Genomic DNA, 17067 nt, shown 5'->3' on the forward strand with positions numbered 1-17067 from the left:
GCCTCTCTGGGCCTCAGTTTCCTTGTTCGTTAAGAGGGATTGAACTAGTGATTTCTAAGGCAGGAGTTCTACACCTGAACATTGTGGTCCATCCCCACCCCCACGCCCCATATGTGAAATCGTGTGTACACATACAGTTTTGAGGGGAAGAGAATTCACAGCCCTCGTGCACTTTTGTAAAGGGTCCATGATGCAGAAAAGGTCATGTGCGATGGCTCTGAGCGGCCCCTGCCAGACCTGGGGTTGAGGGTTGAGCCATCCATCACCAGGAAGCACTGGGACAAAGTATATTTGGTTATCGTAGAAAAGGTAGAAGATACCAAGCCAGAATGCAAAGCTAGGATGTGGATGCACTGGGCAGAGCCAGACAGATTCTCCCACACCTTAAAGTGAAGAAAACCAGAGCCAAACAGGGTTTTACCTTCTAAACATTAAACTTTATTACATTTCTGGTTATGTCCTTTTGTGGGATATATTTAGGACCAAATACTTAATAGAGAAGCCCTAATTATACCCTTGGGCTGATTGGGTCTCCACCCCAGCCCATAGAGTGACCCTTGTCCCCCTTCCCCATTCCAGCTTGAGGCACTTGGTGTCATGAAGAAAGCGGTAGTTGGCTGGAGAGATGGGGCCCAAGTCTTAAATCCCCCAAGCGTGAGTTAACAAATTAAGAGGGGCGTCTCCTTCCTCTCAGCCCTCCCCGAGTCAGCAGAAGGGAAGAACCATGGGTAACACAATAAGCTTTCGTATCTCTCAGGGTGGGGGACCCCAAGGCATTTCCCCTGCCCACACCTCAGTCTCTCTTCAGCCTGGTTACTTCCTGGCCACACGGCCAGGAAGTGGTGATCCTACACACCACCCCATCTCCTGACCTTTGTCCCTCACTTTGTGCTCTGAGCAGCCTGAGCACAGGAAGCAAGAGGTCCCTCTGACTAGAGATCTCAGAAGCACCAGGGAGGCCCCAGGCAGCTCTGGAGAATGGGGACCAGGTGGCCGCAGAGGGGCGTGCTCTACCACCACAAGCCACGAGGAAGCCCCGGATAGATGCTGCTCTGTATTGGCCTCTGCGCTTGACTTTGCTCGCTCTCCTCTTCCTCCCCACCCTTAACCCAAAAGATCAGTATATATGTGCTATCGAAAGAAGAGGTTGAAGCAGGGGAGACCCACGGGCACAAACCCCCTCTACCTTCCTGAGTCGGAAGGCGCCAAGGGTTGCCGAAGAAGTACAGGATAATGCCTATGAGTCCAGGAGGCAGGGGGCAAAGCTCTCTGGCTTTGCTGGGGGCTAAGAGAGGAAACAGCTCCAGCTATCAAGTCCAGAAGCCCGTGGCAGAAGTGGGAGAGGAAACCCCATCACCAGAAAGTCCCTCCTACCTCTCATATTCCATTTTAGCTATCAAATAGGCTCTTTTCATCCCTCCCCACTCCAACGCCAACTGTTAAGGATTTGGTGCCCCATAGTGGGCGGAGGGAGAATGCACATCTTTGGCCCAGTTCCTGCCAAGTCCACTAAGGGCAGGAGTTAGTCCCTAGTTCCTCCAACCCCACCAAGTACCTACACATCCACAGCCAGAGAGGCTACCCATCCCCGGACAGAAAGGAAAATGGGCATATTACTTGAGGGGAAGGAAAGGGGTCTAGGCCCAGACCCAGGTCACAAGGCCCAGCCCTCTAGGGAAAGGGAAGTCCAAGGTAGGGCGGAACGGGAGGTGCTCCTTAATTGCGATCTCCCAGGAGCTGCAGCACAAAGGTGAAGATGTAGACAATGTCTGTGTAGATCTGCAGGGCGCCGGTGATGTAGTCCTCCGGGCTGATGGTGTGCCTCCGGTTCCCCAGGACCAGCTGTGTGTCGTAAGCCAGGAACTGCAGGACAGGAAGCCACACATGAGGACCCAGGGGCTCGGTGGTCAGCAGACCTGTCCTGGGAGCCTCTGGGCCATTAGATGTGCTTAGGGAACACGTTAATGAACAGCAGAACACGTGGTCTCTGCCATTAAGCAGTTCACAGTCCAGAAAGGGAGACAGACATGCCGTCTCCATAATACAGCCCACTGACTGTTCTCATAGCAGGCGGTGTGAACAAGAGATGACGGGAATGCCCAGAAAATCAGTGGAACCTCTGGACAGTAGGGAAAGGGAAGGGCGGCTGTGGCCCCACTCCCTGCCTCCCAAGCAGCCTACATTCACCATCCTCCCGGTTCCTCCCCTCTGTCCCCTCAGCTCCCCTTCCTAGAGGGGGCGGGGCTTTACTCACCAAAGTGAAGCAAATGGCCCCCAAAGCAGCATAGACCATGTGCAGCCAGTAAATCTGGGGAGAAGGGACAGGGATGGCATTAGAAATCTTAGCATAGCTTGGACTGAGGCAGGCCCTCAGGACCATCTTCCCCCCTGGATGTCTGGCCAAGTGCGAAGATCCAGGAAGCTAGCTATGTGAAAGGACTACTTCTACCTTCCAGATCCTGGGAGAAATTAAGAATAGTAACATATATGGTAGAGAAAACAGAGGCCATCGTCCAATGGCCATATAAAACCAACCACAGCATCCTTTAGCCTAACCAGTCTCCAAAGTTAGTCAAGGTACAGAGGTGTCCACTATGCTTCTGGAAGAAAGTAAGTGGTTGAGTTCTAGCTCTGGGAGGGGCAGACCCAGGCATGCACTGCTTGAAGAGCCCCATCGCCTTTACCCTAGTCATGGTCAGCCTTCAGTAGACCGTGTTCCTGCAGCCCAGCCTGGGAGGGACAGACTAAAGGAGAGGGCTGGGAGGGAAGCCCCCCAGCCACCCTGATAAACAGCAGAGTCAGGGAGCACCCCCAGGGCAGCCCTACTCAACAGCCCTCCAGGGGCCTGTCCATAGAAGGGCAGGGCCAGCCATGGTCAAGTGGGCAGGCGGCCCTCCCATTCACGTGCTTCCCCTTCCAGCACTGTTCTCCCCTCCCCGCCATGAAGCTCCCCTCAGCCTAGGGGCCTCACACGCTGCCCCTCCCGCTGACTGGAATAAAAGAAGAGTTAGATACAGTGATCCCTAAGGTCCCTTCCACCCAAGCCCATTTCTCGGTCCTCTGGGTTCCTCAGGCAACCTGCCTCCGAGAAACTGGTCTTAGCTGTCAGACAGATCTAACCACTGCTTCCCATAGGAATCCCATGATGCTATCCAGGGCCTCAGGTGCTATGGCTCCCAGGACCTGCCATTTCCAAAGATACCCCAATCCAGAGGATGGCACTTCAGCGTGGGTGCCTTTGCTAGCCAGTCGAGAGGTTCTGTGGGGCCTGCTACACCACGATATACAGAAAGTCTGCCCTGGGCACTGGGTTCAGTGACTCCAGCTCTCCCGGGACACTCACATATTTGAAGGACAGCACGATGGCAGTGACAATGCCAGTCACCATCATCACAATTCCCAGGACACAGAAGAGGCCTGTGCACGAGGTGAAGTCCACCTGCCAGGAAAAGAGGGGGAGGCAAGTGTCAGACGGGCCACCTGGCCCAGCCAGCCAGGCCCTCCCTCTTCCTCCAGGGAGTCCCAGTGCTGCCTCCTGGGGGCCATGGGAGTGACCGTGACATTCTAAGGACAGACACAGGAAGCAGTAGTTGTGAAGGGAAGGGGATTAAGGTCTCTGAGGGAAATGCCTGGCATAGGGGTGTGGGCCCTTCCAGGCCCGCTCAAGTGCCAAGCCCGGAAGGCCAGGTCTGTATAAAACAGGGGGATGGGGTGGCCAGGGAAGGGCCCTCCAGTGCCCTCACCTTGGTCTGGAAGCAGAAGATGGTGACTGAAATGGACACCACAGCAGTGATGATCATTGCAATGATGACGGCTTTGGTGTCATACACACTGCAGGGAAGGAGTTGAGAGAGGCCAGAGGCACATGCCACACACGAATGACTCCAAAACTACTACTTCTGGAAGCATCATGCCCAGAATCCACCCATACAGGTGGCTGCCAGCCCAGAGATGCCCCACGCTCCCCTGTAAAACACACCACCGTGTAGTAACTGTCCTTGAACGTACCTGGAAATGGTGCCGGTCATGTAGCCCATGGCAAGAGTCTGAGGGAAGGACAGAGACCAGAGTGAGACACTTAAGAAGAGAGCCGGAGCCCTGGAGGCACAGCCAGGAGGGTTTGCCAGAGCTGGCGATACGTGTGACTGAGTAGGAAAGCCCGGGGAGACCAAGGGCAGGGGTCAGGGTAAGGTCGGGGAGACAGCTAGGGACATCTTCCACCATGGCGTTCCATCCCTTCCCTGGGACCAGCCCTCCCTCACCATCTCCACAACCTGGACCTTTCTAGACTCACAAAGAGGGTCAGCAGGATAATGTTCCATGGGAAACGGCGTCTGAAGGGAAAGAAACCATAGTTAAGTGGTGTGGGGCCAGCCAGGTCTCAGAGGCTCTGTTAGCAGAACGAAATTCTTGGCTTATGTGCCTGGAGAATTAGGCCTGGACTTGGGGGAGGTGAGGCTGGCACGGCCCTTGATACCTGCTCAGGTGTCTATGCAGGGACAAGAGGGACAATAGGACAGACCTGGGCTGTGGAGCCACAAAGACCTGGATTCGTTTGCAGCTCTCTGACTACCTGTGTGACTGTGAGAAAGTTCCTCAGCCTCTCTGAGCCTTGGGTTCTTCCTATTTGTTAAATAGTTTAAGTGCTACACATCTTGCAGGGTAGCTGTAAGAATAACAGCTAGATAGCTAAATAGATCCCACACACGCGAGGCACTCTGCACACGGCCGAACGATATCCGCCGTCATCATCATCATCACTGCCGGTACGTCTCCATTTAGCTGCTCTAAGAAATCCCCTTTCTGTGCAAAACAGCCCCACACCCCCATCCCTTCCCACTGTCTAAGTCTCTGGGACTCACCTGGGTCCCTGGCAGCAGGCAAGGGTCAGGTACGTGACCAGGAACACAGCACTGGGGAGAAGAGACAGGGAAGTAGTCTCCAGACCCACTCTGCCCCTTGGCCCCATCCCGGCCCAGCCTGGCGGCACTCACCACGCCGGCAGGCTGGAGGTCCAGAGAGCTATCTAGAAGTCTGAGGGGAAGCTACCCAGCAGGACAAGATCACCCCAGCCAGGGGCACCGAGGACATCTGTAACAGGGGGTTTGGCCAGGGAGGAGGCTGCAGGAGCCACCGCAGAGAGGCTGCCAGAACACGGGGGCTGTTCTGCAGGATGCACGTTGCCACCAGTCCCCCACCCCTGGCTCTCAGGAGGTCCGTGACACTTACACTTGGTGGCACACACCCACACTTCCCAGCACAGCTGGGAGGGCCCCTCTCCAAAAGGATCTGATCCCTGCCCCGAAAAGCTGGTCAACTGTCACCCCTCCTCTACTTGCCCCCGTGCAGAGAGGAGCACAGACTCACTAGGACGCGTAGTAGACGGCCAGGTTTGCCTTCACGAACTCGCTGACTGGCTTCCTGTGGAGCAGGGGGGACAAGAGAGGAGTCACAGCACGGCTTGTCTGCCTCCCTGCCGAGGCCCTGCCCCCTCTTCTCTCATCGCCCACATCCCAGAGTTGAAGGCCCACCCCAAGCCACGCTCTCAGCAGGTGACCCAGAGCCCAGGACCCCAGAGCTACTTCCCAGCGGTGCGGAGAGGCCTAGAGACTCACACAAAGGTGAAGATAGCGATGATGGCCACCGTGATGAGCAGCTGGATGGAGATGATGGAGTAAACCTGGAACACAGGCAGTGGTGGGGAGCACGGTCACCACCCTGCACTCCCGGCCTCTCCCCAGGAAGCAGCCGGCCCCTGAGACCAAGGAGCCCAAAAGACCTTACCACCCTAGCCCTGGCCCCTCTTTCAGAGGTAGGGAGGAGGCTCCTGCCTCATTCTGAAGGATCTACTTACTCCCCTTCCACTTGGGAGCCTGCCCCAGCTGCAGCTTGGCAGAGAGGCTGCCACCAGTAAAGGCTCAGATATTGTACACGCACCCCCCAGGGCTGACCCCCACCCCCCGCTGCTCCCGTCATCTCCCCCTCCCTGCCCAGCACCTGGCCTCCACTGGCACTCACTGCCCTGCCTCCGCCCCCTGCCTCACTGCACTCCCAGGTACAGCATCCGCGCCTGCAGCAGTTCAGCCTGACATTGGTCAGGTATCTGTCCACCCTGAGCAGGTGCTGGGCACACGTAAGACGGGGCGGCAGGGGCTGCGAGCGAGTGCAATCAGTTCTGGCTTCAAGTTGCTCCCATCTAACAGGAGAAGGAAGCTTGCAGGGGGCAGAACACTTCAGCAGAGGCTGCCCAGATTTTCCCAGATTGAATCTGACCCCCAAAACAAGGTCAAGGAACAGAGGAACAAAAGGCGGGCGAACACAGTTTAGAGGAACTGGGGTCCCCTTTGAGGAGAGTGCAGGGCTACAGAGGACCCGGAAGGCAGCAGCATATGTGCGTGGAAACGGAGTGTCCCCCCGCTCCGTTCCCCCAGCCCCAGGGGCCCAGGTTCACCGGCCTCCCAACCCATATCTCACCTTTCGGATGAAGGCGTGTCGGACTTTCCTGTCACTCCACTCTCCAGATCCGAAGTTGTCACTCACGGCTCTCTCCTCCACATCATAGCCCTGGCCTGGGCCTGGGGACAGATCACATATGACCAACTGGGGACCTGGGACATGTGGCCTCAATCCCCAAGCCTCCATGGCACTATCTCACAGTCTCAGGTATCTCCAGCCAAAAGGCATGTGTTACAACTCAGGAACTCCCCAGCCAGGTCCTCTAGATACCCTCCACGTGACCAGAGCTGGTACCACAGGGAGCAGCGTACCCCTGGCCAAAGGGGGCTTAGGTGTGATCACTCTGTCAGCATGCATTTACTGAAGGGTGTGAACACCTGTGGTCACTGCCATCAAGGGGGCACGATCTCGTGAGGAATCCACGCAAGCGCGGGGCAGAGGGGCTGGCGGAGTCAGAGCAGGGGCTCCGGCGTGGAAGGAGGAAAAGGAAGATAGAAACAGCGCATGTGTGTGGAGGACGGAGAACAGAGTGTGCAGACTGATCTACATCAGGCAAACATTAGGACTCGGGGAAAACAGAAATATCAGGGGTATATGTGCACAGGACGAGGCATGACCATAAACGTGACTGATGTACCAATATTCACACCAGAACACGTACGGCCACATGACAGTTGGCTGTGCTCCAGGATTCCAGAGATGCGGCAGGGGCTCAACACATTCTTTGAATGCCTCTTTGGGAGCTGCTTTCAAAATCCGCATGTGAGCCACACAGGAATATCTCACCACATTCTAATCTCATCTCATTTCTGACCAAATTTACCAGCCATGATGTTTATCAAACATCCAAACGACTTCTGGATGTTTGCAAAAATCAGATGTTACCTTAAGAGATGAGGATTTGTCAGCACCGAGAATATTAAAAAAAAAAAAAAAAAAAAAAAGTTGCTTCGGGTTGCAAAGACAGTTCCCAAGGAAGTGAGGAGTGTGGGTGGGGTGGCAGCTGCCTCGCTGGGCAACGGAAATGGCCTCCTCAGGTCATGGCTCTGAAGGAATTAATTACTTCACCAGCCACTTTCTCATCTGATGTGTAAGTTCTGGTGTGTGTCTTATGGACCCAGTCTCCTTTCTGAATAAAGGGGCTGGTAGGTGGTCCAGGGGGCTAGGAGCTGAAGGAAAAAGCAGGGAGGTAACAAAGATGGGGAAACGGAAGGAGAGAGCTAAAGAGAAGATGAAAAAAGGGATAAAGGAAGTTAAGAAGGAAGGAAAGGAAGTAGCCTCATGTGCCATGAGTATTGCCTCCTCCCACCCACCCCCACTGCCCTTCAGGGACTCACCATAGTTCATGGGCGTCGGGTGGATGGGGGGCATAGGCTGTGGGTAGCCAGCAGGGTGACCGTAGCCAGGCTGTGGGTAAGCAGGGTACCCGCCAGGCAGGACAGATGGCTGCCCGTAGCCCCCCGGGGGCAGAGGGTCAGGGTACAGGGGGTTGCGGTCCTCATATGGAGGGGGGGCACTGGGGTGGGACATGGTGGCTCAAGGGCTGAGGGGAGACCCCAGCTGCTGGGACCTGAAAGAAAGACGAGAAAAGCAGTCATGAGTGCCCAGGCCCCGCTCACTCAGCCCCAATCCAGCCTGCCTCTGTGGAAAGGAAAGCCTCATACTTTCTCTCCCCATCACAGCATGTCATTCCCTGCCCACAGGCCACTGTCCCCATCCCCCCAGTACCATCCACCCCGCCAGCTCAGCCCCTGCCCCTCTGCCTTCACGCCAGCCCTTTCTGTGTAGCTTCCAGCCATAGGAAAGCAGGAGATGGGGATTTAGTGCAGGAGCCTGAAGCAGTCACTGGGCATCAGTGGTATGAGAGCAGCGGGCCTGAGAACCACCCCGCCCCCACCCCTGTGCTCACTTAAGAAGGCCTTCCAGTGACCAGGGAAGAAGCCCGATGGCCCCAGCAAAGCCACGGGTGAGTCACAGGGCCAGCTGGGACCCACTGAAGGGGTCAGCCCAGCACCCACAGCAGCTGGCAGGAGCTCCAGGCCTGAAAGGCAGAGCTGGGGAGGAGCCAAGGCCCGAAGTGGAAGACAACAAGCTAGCCCCAGGGCTGGAGCTGCCAGGCCTGGAGGAGGAGAGCCAACGGTGGCAGGCTGAGTCAGGGGCCACCTGAGAGGCCTGAGCAAGTGGGTGCACGGGGATGGCCACTGGGGGTTGGGAGGCTGCACAGAGGAGCAGGCCAGAGACAGGACTTTCTGGTTCCTTCAAATAACAGCCAAGGAGCGTCAGGCATGCGACAGCCTGTGGCTGCCACCACTCTCTTTGTGGCCTTGCCAGGGAGTGGAGTGCCAGGGGTGCAGGGCCCCAAAGCCCCCTGGGAGGGGGAGACACACGTTTCAAAGGCCAAGTCCCTGGTGTCCCTGTGATTCCTGCCTGTTTGCCCCCCGGGTTGGTGGCCAGGATAGGAGAGAGCGCTGAGGAGTCATGCCAGATCCAGCCAGCGCCTTCTCTGAGCCTGCCTTCCCCACAGCCAGGGGAGGGCTGAGGAATGAGGAGAAGGGAACCCCAGAAACAGAGCCCAAAGGGACCCCAAAGTTGTACAGCCCCAGAGGCTCAGCTCCACTAAGGGAATCCAGGCCCAGAACAGTGAAGTGACTCCCAAGATCACAGAACTAGCAAGTTAATGGCACAACCAGAACCGAGGTAGGCTGAAGGTCCTGGGTAGGTGTCCTCTATATTATGCTGTGTTCTTTAGGCCCTCTTATGCCAAATAAATGGCCTTGGGGCGTGGTGTTCTCCTCTGAGGTAGCAGAGATGAAGGCTTGGGAAGAGCTAAGCAGGAGGTCCCTGGAACGGCCCTAAGCCCTGACAGAATCTGGGCCCCTTCACAGGGCCACCACCAGCCCCTAGAGCATCTCCCAAGGGAAGAACTCCAGGACCCCACAGGGAGGAAGCACGCCCAGATCAAGGTCAGCAGACGTCCCAGAGGCTCTGCCAGAAGGGCGGGAGAACTGGCTTCTCTTTTGAGGGCACCCTGCAGAGTGCAGGGAGCAGATAAAGGACTGTCTTAACTCTTCTCTCTCTCGAACACAGAGAGGGGAAGGTAGCAGGGAAGGGCGGGGAGGAGGGCTCGAATAACAGGCCAAGTCAATGAGTTATTCTGAGGAAAGCTGTTCTCCATCTTCCCAGAGTGAATGGACCAGAACAGCAAGAATGTGTCAGGTCAGAAATAAGAAAACCTTCCTGACAGTGAGGGTGTGACACAGCAAACCCTCGAAAGCAGGCCATGGCAAAGGCCCCGCATGGTGGGGTAGAGCGCCCTGAGGAAACAGGGAGCGGAGAACAGGGAGACCCAACGCTGAGTGGTGTGAGTTTAAGAAACAGGGATAGTAAGTGTTTTTGAAAATATTTTGGGTTTGTCAGGGTAGGATAACATTCATAAGCAGTTATAATACCTGCATCTCCTTAATAGACTTTTTTTAAAAAGGAAGGGAGAGAAACTGGACTCTCCTGCCCTGAGGCAAGAGACTCCTTCTCCCTATAGCGCCCTCCCCCCTCCCCCTCCAAACACCCCCCCCCCTTCCTTAACTCCACCCGGAGGACAGCGTCCTGTCTGCGGGAAGCAGTACGGGTGGGCCACCTGTGGAGTAGGGTTATCTGTCGTTACTGCCCTGGGCCCAGCTGACAACAGGCTAAACACGGCCCACGAGACACTGGCAGGAAAGACCCTGTGGTCGGAGGCCCCAGCTGGGCCACTTGACAGTGATGTCACCATGACCTGGTCCTGTTGGCTCCTCAGGGTGCACCTCTGTGAAATGAGGTGAGTGACCCAGATGATCTCTGAGCTCATTTCCAGCTCTAATGGACTGGGACTTATCTGACAAACCCAGTTACGCGCACGTGAGGCCTGCCCTTTGCCTGGCCAGCCAGATGCACCACCCACCAAGCCAAGTTGGGCAAACAGGTCCCTCCCCAAACCAGAGGGTGAATCAGGGAGCACGAGGCCGGGCTTGGATAGACCACCAGGACTCTGGGGTTCCGGTCCAGCACAGTGGGCCGCTGACTCTTGAAGACGCCCTCTGCCCTCCCTCGCCCCTCCCTGTGCCGCTTCTCGTTTCAGAGGAATTCACCAGCCGACCTCTCCGCAGGGAACACAGAAGCTCACAGTCCGGTTCTCTGGGGGCTTAGCCACCAGCCCATGCTCACCAGAGACCGGCACTGACCATTTACCTCACTCTGCGTCAGTTTCTCCATCTGGAAAGTGGGTTTAACACTATATCAGAGTTGTTATAAAAATTAAATGAGAAAATATTTTAAGTGTAGAGCACTTAAAATAGTGCCTATCTCTAGTTATTATTTCATTAAATCCTTATGATAGCCCAACAGGGTGGATATGTTGTTATCCCTTTTTACAATAAAGAAATAGAGGCTTAGAAGAATTAAGTCACTTGCCCAAGGTTGCTTAGCTAGGGTGTGATGAAGTCGGTCATCTCCAGACCGACTCCAGGGCTCTTAATGTCTCTGCGCTCATCCTCATTTGGACACCCTGCCTATCCGAACTTCACATCACTTCTCAAAGCTTCCCATCTCAGACCCTCTACTGACAAAAGAAGGCTCACACAGCAAGTGGACACTGAACCATTCAGCCCCTTCCATCATCCCCATGGTCCCCAAACCCTGTGCAACCACCAGGAGGAGAGAGAGTGGTCAGAGATGGAGATTCTTAAAGGTCAGCACTGAAAGGAAACTCACTCATCTAAGGCAAGCTGATCCCTCCCTTTACCAGCCAGCCAGCCACAGTGCAGGAGGAGGTAGAGTGACCTGTCCCTGGCCACAAAGTGGGGCCCGGGGCCAGGACTACATCCCAGCTCTCTGGTGTAGAGACCTGCGCACCGGAGATGGAGAGTGTTCAGGCCAGTCAGGGGAGTAACTAAGCTCAGTCACACTCCCCTCCGAGCAGAGGGGCAGGAACCTCGGGCCCAGGGCTGCCAGCACGGGCAGCTTCTGAGCCCTCTCCCTGGCCACGGCCCGACCTACATAGAGCGCTGGCCACTTCCACGTCCTTAAGGCCTCAGCTAGGGATGAGGTTTGGGCCTGGCATGTGACTAGGTAGTAGGGAAAGGGAGGAGTGGTCAGTATTTACTTTCATGACTGTGACTAAAGGTGGGAACCGCAGGAGAACGTGGAGTCCAAAGGGTAGGAGGGGAAAGAGGCGGGAGAAGATACAAAGTGAGTATGACTGATACCCAGAGACTGGAAACCAGGAATCAGGTCATCTGAGTTCCGCTGGTAGCTACTGGAGGGGCTCACAGTCTCCAGGGGCCAAAAAGGACCTTTAAGGTTCCCCATCGGAAGCCTGAATTTTCCTAAAATACAGTAGGCATTCGGCTTCTGTTGTTGGCATACACGCTCCAACAACAGGAAGCAAGGCTGTTCCACTGCTGGCAGCTTGAATCATTACAACATTCTTGCTCACAATGCAGCTTATCAAGACATTCAGACTCCACCCCATCCTTGTCAAGTTAGATCTAAGCTCGCTCCCCATTCTCATGACCCCATTCTCATGTCTATCAGGAAGGAGCCAGAACCTCTCCTTTCTCCTACATGACCCGCAGGCCCAGCCATCGGAAGTGGGTGGGCTCAAACACAGGACTTGTTGGCGGTCAAGGTTTTCAGAGGCACATCTCAGTGTGGCCAGCAAGCTCCCAGCCAGCTGGGGCCCAGGTTCAGGCTCCCTGGGGGGCATCTGAAGGGTTAAGGCTCTGGAATCTGCTGAGAGGAAGCTGGAGCTACTGGGGTTACAGCAAGAGGGTGCGTGTGTATGTGTATGTGTGTCGGAGGGAGGGGCGGAAAGGAGCAGCTGACTGGTCCAGGCAGCCTGCCCTCCTCCCTGCCAGGAACGGGTGCCCGGAGCCAGAATGGAAAGAATAGCTCAGAGTGCGCATCTCAGGAAACCCCACCCAGCCGGAAACCCCACCCAGCCGGCACAGCAGCGCAGCCCCTGGCCTGCTGTGACCAGGCCTCTTGTGACAGCCTCCTTCCCTCCCTTTTCCTCTACCTACCCCAAATCCCCCAGCTCTTCACTCCCCTCCAAGACAACACTTCGCCCTCCTAACCCAGCACGTAGCCAGGAGGGCAGAGGAGTAAAAAGATCCACCAGGAGTGGCTGGGCACGCCACCAGGCCTGACGCACACAGACCAAGGGGCCCAGAATCAACTTATCCTTCCATCCGCCTGGCCTCTGTGGTCAACAGGATGACGCCGAGAGGATCTAAAAACTGAAACGTCAGAGCTGGAATGAACTTTAGAAATCATCTGGTCATTGGACAGACCAGGAAACCCCAGAGCCAGGAAAGTTCCTGCCCAGCCCGTGACAGGCCCTCTTGGTCATGGGTTTGGAACTTTCATTCCCAGCCCTGCCCACTGTCTGAGAACTCAGAGTAACAGATGCCAGCGCACGCATTGCTGAGACAGAGCCAGAACAAGTCCCTATCCCCCCAGTTCTCCATGCCCTCCTGCTCAGAAACAGATAAGGCTGCCAACCCATGACTTCCCTCCCACCCCGGTCTCTAACCAGGGTAGCCTCTCTCCAACCAGGAACTGAGAAGGTAGCTCCAGCCTCCCAGGAAGGGGAAGCCACCCTGGAGGGCATGGGAAGGCCCAAGCACTAGAGTCCCCCCATCACCCTTCTCCAGGGGAGCAAAGCAGTGTCATCAGTGCAGGTGAACTCGGAGACACCAGCCAAGCCAGTGGTCAGAACAGCTGGGGAGTGCAGATAAGGAAAGCAGACAGCAATAACCAGGGCTGGATGCAGCTTCAGAAGCACAGCCCCATCCATCTCCTTTGTGTTTCATCTTCTCCTACCTTTTCAGTTGAACTTCAAGATGAGGAGGGGGAAAGTCAGACAGATAATTAACAACCCACAGCAGAGAAGGGAGACAAACCCCTCCCTGCGGTGGGCAGGGAAGGAAGAGAACCACTTAGAGTAGCAAGTACTGTGTATTTACTACTGGGTACCAAGGATGTCTGCTCCTCACAAGGGCCCTATGAGGGGCATATCCTTATCCCTACCCTACAGATGAGAAAACTGAAATTCAGAGAAAACCCGATCCAAGGTCCCACAGCAGGCGAACAGCAGAGATAGGTCTGAACCCAGATCTGACGTCTGACTTAGAGTGCCCTTTGCTTTTACACCTGCCTGGAGCAAAAGCCCCTGAAGCCCCCACCAGTCACCTGTGTGAATAGGCCAATACCAACACGTGGGGCCAGTTGAGGTAGTAAAGACCTTTCTCATTGACACCAATTCCTTTTCCCTCATAGAAAGTCGATCTTTGCCAGAGCCCTGGGTTAGGAGGCAGGGAGCTGAGTTCTTGTCCTGGCTCTGGTCCTGACTCCACTGTGTGAGTCAGGGCTGGCCACCGCACATCTCTGGGCTCAAGTTTTCTCATCCGTAAAGCAAGTGCACTGAACCAAAAGATCAAAGTCCATTCGGACTCTAAGAGTCTCTGCTTTTGAACGAACAGCCTAACAGACCAGAGCAGAAGGCTTCAGGGCGGAATGACTTGCTTCCTAAAGAATCTCCGCCAGATGTGAAACTGGTCTGGACGATGGCTACAGAGGCAGAGGCACAGGGCATGACCTGGGCCTGGGGGTAGCCATAACTCCCTCTCCTCCCAGACTGCCCTCTGGACCCTGCGGCCAGCATCTCCTGGGTCTCACTCACCACAGAGCCTGCAGAGAAACAGCGACACGCTGCAGAAGAGAAAGAGTACAAGGCAGGAAGTCAAGAGATCTGGGTTCAAGTTCTAACTCTGTCACTAACTAGTTGTGGGGATCCAGGCAAATGACCTCCTTTGGCCTCCTTTTCCCCCAAATCAGCCCACATCGGGGAAAGGAAGAGGGATTAGTTACCCGAACCAGAGAGTGGAAAGCTAGACTCATCCAGCCAGCCATTTCCCAGACTGCTCTAAAGAGCACTGCCCCAAGAGATGTTAATGGATGAGCTCAGAAACAGATAAGTCTGAAAAACAACCCATATCCCCTTTTGGAAATTCACAAGGCACAATGGCATAGGAAGCCTCTGAGAAGTTCTGCACTGAGCAAACGTGTTCACCTTTGTTCCTTCAAACGTCCTTAAGCCTGGAACATTGTTATCAGGGCACACCTAGTTACCATCCTGTGGCGTGCTGGCCAGGCCACCTTTGTTTTACAGATTGACCTCAGAATGATTCATGTCCTAACTCCTCATATCGTAAAACCCCTGTCCTCACCCCCAGCCCCTCAGAATAGTCACATTCAGTACCAGGCATGCCCCCTCACTCTCAGAACCAGCTCAATGCCCGGATCCTCTGCGAGGGGCCTTCCTCTCCCCTGTCCCCAGAGCCGCTATAATCTCCAAAACGGGACTCACTGCCAAGGGCTGGGGGACATCTCCAGCACAGAGCCAGGAGGCTGCGATCCCCTAACATCGCCTTCATGTAATAGGAAAAAATACCAATCGTTACATATGAGAATAAGGACTCATTCTCATCCTCCTCCCTGACCCTCTAGGTACCTGGCACTGTGGCCTGTGGACTTCTGGGCATCATTTCTACTTTAAAACAAGGCCCAGGTTTTGGCCTAGATCCCCAGAATCAGGGTTGGAAGATTCTGTCAAGGCCATCTCCTCCACAGCATTCCCAACAGAATACTCCAGAAAGCCCACATCAGGGTTAACCATACTGTTAGCAGAGACCTTCTCCCCAAGTTGCTGTATGAGCTTCCACTCTGGCCCTTCCAGTGTGTGTCCCTTGCCTGGGGCTTCTGCTCCTTCTGAAGGGTACAGGGTGACAAGTTTGGGGGATGGAAGTGCTCTTCCAGCTGAGCCATTCCCCTGGGAGGAGGCTGAGCTGAGGTGGCTATTACCCCAGCTCATGAAGTGAGGTTCTCCCCACACCTGAGGGGTACCCTGTCATTACCTCTCTGAGGTGCCTGTTTTTACAGGCCCTGAGGTCACGGCACAAGATGACAGGAAGTCAGGGCACTTGACCCTGTGTGGTCCCACCACTACTTTCTAAGTTTGAAACTGGGTCTCGGGGTCCTCATGGCTGGGTCTCTGGGTCCTCATGGCTGGAGAGGTGGGGAGAGCAGGCAGGTGAGGAGGAAGTATGGTTACCCCCTTGCCCCTGACAAGCAGCCCCAAGGAAGCACTTGGCTCCTCCCGCCACCACCGGCCAAGCCAAAGGCGCCAGCTTTGAAACCAAAGCTCACCAGTGAGATGAATATTTCAGAGCCCCAGAGAACTGGACACCCGAGGGACCTTCCATGACATCTGCCTCTGACCCTGCTTCCCAGGCCTACCCCCCTCATCCCATGTCCAGGTTCCTCAGGGGGAACCCCAACCCCTGGATACCACACAGAGGCCACCGTGGGGTCAGAAGGGATAGTGACCCCCAGTGGACAAGAGCTGGTGCAGAACCCGCAAGATCAGGGCCGAGCCTCCCAGCAGCCTTCCTCCACTGCCCCTCCCGCTGTCCTCTGTCTCCACGGTTTTCCCCTTTCCCATTTTCCTGTTTGGTTTTTACTCCGACCCGAAGAGGCCACGTGGAAGATAGTATTGATACTTCTGGGTAGCTTTCTGAACCCAGTCTGAGGGCAGTGGCTAGAAGGGGGTGGACTGAGGCAAAGTCGTGGTGACAGAGGTGGCAGGTTCCCCACGCCAAGAATGGGAGCTGCTCATGGCTTCCACCCGGTCCCCAACTCACTCAAATACTCGGTCACCTGTCTACACCAAAGCTGCCACCAGGGCGTGCAGAGCCAAGCCGAGGCCAGGCCAGACCCTGGGCGGCCTCCCCTCCCCCTCCCACCAGCTTAAGGCCGTGACAGCCTTTATCCCACGCACAGCTGGCCACCCTGGGGCTGGCACTGTGGACACGCCCAGCGACAGATACGCGCCTGGAAGCGGGGGACAGGACACCCTCAGACTCTGGCCCGATCGTGCCCACAACCCGCGGCTCGGCTCCCAAGGCTAAACAGGCGCCACTCGCCCGCCCGGGGCGCACAGGGAAAGAGAAACTCCAAAGGTGAGGGAGACAGAGCCCCATTCTGGCCGCTGCGCACTCCAAGAAAGTTTGCGACCCCATCCCAGCGCCGCCCCAGCCCTGGCCGGGTCCCCGCCGGCCCGCGGCCCCCCACTCCCGCCGGCCCCGGGCCCCTGGCTTGCCTGCCGCTCCCGACGGTGCGTCCCCGGCCTCCCGGTGTCGCAAGTTGAGCACCCCCTCGCCGGCCTGGACTGGACTGGTGTTCCACGCCCCGCCCCGTCGCGCAGGCCCCAGCCGGGCGCTGGGGTCCGCCCCTGTCCCGCCCGCATCCGCCCCGGTCCCGCCCGCGTCTGCCCTGTTCGCGCTCCTCCCAAGTCCCTGAGGACTTCCTAGTGTCTTCGGATTTTAAGGCATTACGTGATCATTGTTGGAAACTCAAAACTACAGGAAAAGATCACTTCTTCCCACGCCTCCCGACTCCCAGCGGCAAGCGCTTGCTTTTGATGCTTCTTTGCCTATATATATATCTACGTATTTTACTTGTTTTATACGATGTTTTGCTTGTCGCTTTTTTTTTACTTCACATTTTTGCATGAAC

General features: G+C 55.9%; 1 protein-coding gene across 1 annotated transcript; it reads right to left on the reverse strand.

Annotated features, from left to right (window-relative positions):
* Window positions 1-415: 415 nt before the first annotated feature.
* TMBIM1 (transmembrane BAX inhibitor motif containing 1) lies at window positions 416-16808 on the reverse strand. The gene is made up of 12 exons (XM_057550712.1): window positions 16652-16808; window positions 7794-8026; window positions 6475-6575; window positions 5616-5680; window positions 5368-5421; window positions 4863-4913; window positions 4295-4334; window positions 4009-4046; window positions 3744-3831; window positions 3344-3439; window positions 2255-2308; window positions 416-1863 (listed from the first exon to the last, which is right to left on the reverse strand). The coding sequence occupies exons 2-12, from the start codon at window positions 7984-7986 to the stop codon at window positions 1717-1719; spliced, it is 927 nt and encodes a 308-aa protein (XP_057406695.1). The 5' UTR covers window positions 7987-8026; window positions 16652-16808; the 3' UTR covers window positions 416-1716.
* Between the last annotated feature and the right edge of the window lie 259 nt (window positions 16809-17067).

This window comes from Balaenoptera acutorostrata, chromosome 8 (genome assembly GCF_949987535.1).
Source record: "Balaenoptera acutorostrata chromosome 8, mBalAcu1.1, whole genome shotgun sequence".
Classification (NCBI taxonomy): Eukaryota; Metazoa; Chordata; class Mammalia; order Artiodactyla; family Balaenopteridae; genus Balaenoptera; species Balaenoptera acutorostrata.

Excerpts from the sequence above, each read along its gene's own strand:
- TMBIM1 (XM_057550712.1), bottom strand. The coding sequence starts at position 7,986 with ATGTCCCACCCCAGTGCCCCCCCTCCATATGAGGACCGCAACCCCCTG. Across the intron at positions 6,576-7,793 it reads CCCGACGCCCATGAACTATG|GCCCAGGCCAGGGCTATGAT; the intron begins GTGAGTCCCTGA and ends ATCTGTCCCCAG. Across the intron at positions 4,047-4,294 it reads TTATCCTGCTGACCCTCTTT|ACTCTTGCCATGGGCTACAT; the intron begins GTGAGTCTAGAA and ends TCCTTCCCTCAG.